Here is a 6,000-nt window from a genome sequence, read left to right as displayed (position 1 = left end):
CCACGAAAAATATTTTTACTTTTTTAGAACAAAATTTTGAGTTTGCTTGATTTATCAATTTTTCTCTTTTATTTTTCATTTCTTTTTTCCACAACTTCCTACAATCACATTTAAATATACGAAAATTCAAACATCAGCTTTTGAGCCTTCATGCGTACAATTCTCCCTTACGTTATACAATATTCGGTAGGACATTTTAAAGAGTGCAGACGATGTTGAAATCAAGCATATATAAATACTAATTTTATATTCTAAGCCATTTTTCATATTGCAATGAAAGAGTTTTTCGGCACAGGACAAACTATTATTTGACCGAAATAAAAAATAAAGTCATTTTAAAAAAGAATACGCTTTTTCACTTGAGTCTGCTGCAGTCGCTATTTTCCATTGAAGTGAATACTCGTATTAGAAAGTACGGAATTTTTGATCCATTTAGTAACTGATGAGATAATGCAGATGGCGCGAAAAAAGCTCGTTTTCTCAAACACGCAAATAAACCGAGGACTTAATCAGTACCCCCCATTCACGCCGTAGCATTACATCTGCCCAAAAACTTTCATCATACCAGCAGAAGCAGCCGATTTAGCAAGAGAACGTAATCGATCTCTGAGTAAAGGATCTAAATACGGATATTTCACAAAACAGTTATATTATTTTCCGCGATTTGAACAAGTCTGACGTCAGTTCCCTTTCCAACGCAAAACAAACAAAAGGAGGAGAAATGACATGTTTGTAAAAATTCAGTGAATGGTATTGGTAATATTGTGATTTGTGAGATTTAAACTGAACAAATTAAAGGAAAATGAAGTGCCGTGTGTTAAATTGTGAAAACTCAAATGAATATAATTGGAGGATTTTTGGATATAATTGAATCCAATTTGTTTGCGTTTTTATGCGGAAGATGCCGTGGTAAGAAAGTATGTGGCTGTGCGTATAATTTCTTGTGTTTGGCTGTTTCCACAGCCTCTTCCCTATTAAGTGGAAAGCAGAAAGCCAAGGGACAAGTACTGAAACCTGGGAAACCCGCCAACCACAGGAGTCATATTATCCGACATTTCTCCATTAGCGAAGGCACTTGGAGTTCTTCTACTCCATTTCTGCACGAAATACCAGGCCGCAGCTATACGTCAACATGGTTTCTGAGCAGTGCAGAGCACTTGATGTCATAAACTGGAGTTAGCCTTGGACAGCTTTCGAAACAGTTGGACATGCAACGCTACTAGTGGACACTGAACAATCCACTCTCCCATACGGACTGAAGAGGTGATCAGCAAATAATCTGAGTGCTCGTCACGACACTAACCACCTTTTCACATGCCCCATCAAACCCACTCATCTAACACCTCTCTCCCTCTGGACCCAACCCGTCGAAACAGCTAGTTTCCTGGGCCTACCGTTAGATGAGCTAGACGAAGACAACCGGTAATTACACTACACTGACAGGGCGAAGATACTGCTACAACAACAACAACAGTGCTCGTCATTCGTCATTAATATATCGAGATTAAACTTCCAAACAGAGAAGGGTGTACCCTTACGAACTGCATCTCGAAGCTCCCTCAGTCACCAAGCAGAGATTCCTTGATGCCATATGCTGAAGATTGTTCGATATTGGCGTCTGGCAATGACATTAATGACCTGCGTTCAAAAGTTACCGCTTATCTCCAATCTCTCGCTTCTTCACTGCAAGGAATTTACAACATTCCCGCTTTAAATCCACGAAAACCGTATTTACCACATGTGAAGAGGAGCGGGTCTTGCACAGGTGTTACCGTAGGCACCTGCTATAGGCTAAGATAGTTGGAAGGCATCTCCATATATAAAACAACCACTGGGTACAGGCTGGCTGTCAGCGATATTCACCCTCACCACCTTTATGAACTCTCGCTCCCCGAATGTCGTTGATATAGTCCAACCACAACCTATAGCAGACGAAGGGCTTAGCTGCGTCGTGAGACACGCTTTATATTGGCACAATTGTTAAACTCTTTCTTATCCAGGTTGATTCAGACATATGGAACATATGTAAGTCCGGCATGCCACACTTTAAATCCATTTAAATCTGCTCATCTAACATATTTTTTCCTTTGGCCCCACCCTATCGGAACAACCTGTTTCCTACACCTATTAGTAGTTCCGATAGAATTCGGCGACCAATGATTTCACTGCAGTGAACAAGATATTGTTAACTACTAAAACAACAACAACGGAAAATATTAACTTATAGGTTGTGACCAATGTTTAGAAATTCTCTTTGAAGTTGATCAATTAGGGGTAAGATCAGAAGCATTCATTTTCATCTTGCTCAATACTTTGCCCCAAAGAACCGAGATCTGCAAATCAAGATCCCGTTTCAGATCCCAGACCAGATCAACTACTTGAATTTTATATATTTAAGTCATGAATTACACTCTTTACAGGCTATGATCCGGTTACAGACGAGCCTAATTTTTTTGTAAAGGCAATATATTAAAGAAGCATCTATTACTTGGCACAATTATGTTTTAATATTGTAGCAGGCTAAGCTCTTAACCATCCAGAATTTGCTACAACATACTCAACATAGGCCCGGCATGTGTACCCCGCGCGATACTAACTACCTATTCATATATCCTCTTAAATTCACTCACCTAACACTATCTTTCTGTCCGGACCTATTCACATGCCCTCTCAAACAACGATCTACGATACTACGGAACAGAACGATGGTGGGAATTTATTTACATGGGACTCTCATTAGTTTCATCATGTCAGCTGATACGAGCGTACGTTTATGTTGGTGAGTGTGAGCACTATTAGGAGGGCGCCGTAGCCGAATGGGTTGGTGCGGGACTACCATTCGGAATACAGAGAGAACGAAACACCAAAATGAACAAACAAAATTTTCTAATAGCGATCGCCCCTCGGCAGGCAATGGCAAGTATTTGTATTTCTACCATAAAAAAGCTCCTCATAAAAAACCATTTGTGGTTCGGAGTCGGCTTAAAACTGTAGGTCGCTCCATTTGTGAAACAACATCAAGACGCACGCCCCAAACAGGAGGAGGAGCTCCTTTCTACGCCATTGTGCTACCAACAGCTGTACAAAGTTAAAAGTCAATTATTTTGCAATAATAAAAGGACGAGGTAAATGAGACTAAAGTAACCGCGATCTGCTGTCAAAATCTATTATTTTATTTTTACTACTGTGGCAATGCTATATATGCACAACTCTCCACTTTCCGCGTATTCTCTACAAAAGCTTATCATTGACAGCTGCGCTTTTATGCCTTTGCGACTTTTATCGTTGTTATTCTTTTTGTCGTTTGACACACCAATTCTACATTAGCAACCGCAAAATCTTATTGGAATTTTAGTTCATCGCTCGAATCGAATTCATTCACTTGTTTGTTGTCTTACATTCGCATACGCGTCCGCGAAATTTCAACGCCGCAAATTCTACTATTTCACTTCTTCTGTTTTGTTAAGTTTTGTTGTGTAGTGCCGTTGCAAACGCAGGATTTTAATTTAGCTGAAATAAATTTTGACACAAATGTATATAATATAAACAACAAAAAAAAAAATATATATTGTATATAATATAAACAGCAAAAAAACGCAAAAATTGCTCTTTTCGAAAGGTTTTACGATTTTCTAACGAATATTTTGTGGTCGGCGTATGTATTGGTATTGCAGCTCTAAATTTGTAAAAAAAGTGCCAAATTGCAATATTAAAAAAACAAACGAAGGTAGTTCTTACAGATTTTATGTACATCTCTTGATTTGCTAGTGCTTTGTGGCAAATTAAAACTGCAATATTCCATTTGCAAAAAATTGGAAACAGATTTCTGAGTTTTTTGTGCTAAACCGTGAACGGTGATAGAGAAATCTTAAAATAGTGTGCACACTAATTGATGACTGAGAATAAAGGAATCATGCTGGCAAAATCTGTACAAAAACACGCTGGACGTGCCAAAGAAAAGGTTAGTACCTACTCAACATCTGCCTCTATGCACCAAGTGCGTTCGACCAGGCGAGTTGCAATATGTGTAAAATGGAGCAAAGTAGTTGCAAAGAGGATTATATACTTTATTTTTTACGTTAAACCTAAGACCGCCTATAGGGCGTACTCATGTGTTCCAGTGGCACATCCTTGACCTGCCGCATAGTCAACAAACCACTGCACATAAGTATGAGCCATATCACATAAGAGTATATACCATTATGTACATACATAAATAAAAGAACGTATACACATACATATTTATGTATACAAAAGTGTTTGAAAAGTAAACAAATTTTACTTTGCAATTGTCGGCAGGAGGGCGTTGGTCGGCGGGAAGCTGGGAATTGTAGTAGTGAGCTGCAACTTTGCTTCTATCGCTCCAGCTGCTCGTCAGTTCCATTAAATGAATGTTAATAATAATAATACATTTATTTTTGCCTCTTGTGCTGTGTAGTTAGGAATTTTTCCAGCATTATTACCCCACCACTACTTAGTTGAAGTTAGTATTTACCTACAGCTGTCCTTAAAACGAGGTCATAGTACTCAATAGATTTGGAATTCAGGTTAAGCCTCGCAAAATTCCAGTACGAAATTTAACTATCTACTTTCCAATTGTAATGAAAAGTACAAAAGTCAGTACAAAATCAGTGGCCCATTAAATTGAATGGAAAATACTGATTTTCTCACTTCAAAAAATGTCTACTCTTTTTTTTTACTTTAAACTGGGTCAAGTACAATTTAAAATATAATATAATTAATTGATTTGTTTCCTTAAAATGGTTGGGCAGCTGTTTGCATTGCACCTGACGCATATCATCTCCAAGCTGCGATCATTGCTACTATCGCACCATCTCGCCCGGCTTGGCTCTGCAAATCTTACCAAGCCAAGTAAAAACCAGCAAATAAGCGCAGTTTGTAATGGTTTGTAGTGAATGATGTGTAAATCAGGAGCGAATACTTGAGATAGGTTTTTTTGTGGTTGTAGGTACATATGTACATATGTAGGTATATAATGTGATACATTTAGTGTAACTAAAAGATTTGAGTTCAATATCTTTTTCAGTCTGCTGTGCAACGAAATGAAAGTACAAATAGCTTGAAATGATATCGCGTCAATTATTACTGCATTTCATTTCACTCAATTAACGATAGTGAAAAAAGAAACAACAAAACGAAAACACATTGTGTGTGTGTATTAAAAACGCAAGCAACGAAACTAAAACCAAAACAACAAATCACTGTCATCAATACTCAGTATATCAGACTTGGCGCGCACCTGATGCAGAGCAGTGAGGCAAGACGCAGCCCAACAGCCGCTCAACAGCAGTCTTCTAACAAACGTCAGATATACTATGTATGAGCGAAGAAGTCAGGTTGCCAGTCGGCCCGTGAGCCACTCACCTTAATCTCGGTTCGCAATCTTTTTTTATATTTTCTACTTGTTGGTATTACTTATTGAAGTGTTGTTGTTGTTTTCTCTTTCAATCATTATTGTTTACCGCTTGTGTCTACTTTTTATCTTTCCGACCGGCGTCGCTCGTCAATGCGCTTAATTCCGTTGCTTTTCATTCCAACGTTCGCGACTTGACCGGCCACTTTGTCCGGTTTTTGGGCTAGTGCCACACGAAGCGCCAGTCCAGTGAAAGTCATAGTTCGCAAACCAACGGAGCGATTTACAAAACGTGGTGTGAGCGTTCGAGGCTTGGTTGTGCGTGTATGGGGGTATGGAGTGTGGTGAAAAGTAGTTGGCAATAAAATTTGTTTAGGAAACGAAAATTCCATTAACTACAATGTAAAGACATGTAGTTATGTGTATTTACCATATACTTGCGGCTTCTGTCCTCGAGAATGTGATCCGAGTGTCCGGCGTCTCATAAACAACATTTGCCATTTCTGAACTCAAAGAACACATTAGGCCTCTTCTATTCAATACTTCTTTGCTCGCTATCTCCCTGCTCGGCTCACTTCACGAAAAATTTGCATGTGTAAACAACAACTAAGTAATCGAGCAAGATT

The 6,000-nt window shown here is 38.7% G+C and overlaps 1 protein-coding gene across 3 annotated transcripts in view; it reads left to right on the top strand.

Moving 5' to 3' along the window:
* Positions 1-3,302: 3,302 nt before the first annotated feature.
* LOC128868425 (myc box-dependent-interacting protein 1) overlaps positions 3,303-6,000 on the top strand; it is a 100,165-nt gene continuing 97,467 nt past the window's right edge. Inside the window, exon 1 of one of the 3 annotated variants that reach the window (XM_054110503.1) lies at positions 3,303-3,961. In XM_054110503.1, the coding sequence (XP_053966478.1) occupies positions 3,893-3,961 (69 nt within the window). In that variant the 5' untranslated portion in view covers positions 3,303-3,892. The remainder of the gene's footprint in view (positions 3,962-6,000) is intronic. The other 2 variants (XM_054110504.1, XM_054110505.1) reach the window with 2 other exon arrangements.

This window comes from Anastrepha ludens, chromosome 6 (assembly GCF_028408465.1).
Source record: "Anastrepha ludens isolate Willacy chromosome 6, idAnaLude1.1, whole genome shotgun sequence".
Taxonomy (NCBI): domain Eukaryota; kingdom Metazoa; phylum Arthropoda; class Insecta; order Diptera; family Tephritidae; genus Anastrepha; species Anastrepha ludens.
Note: the sequence above shows the minus strand (reverse complement) of the source record. Positions and strands in the feature narration are given on the sequence as shown.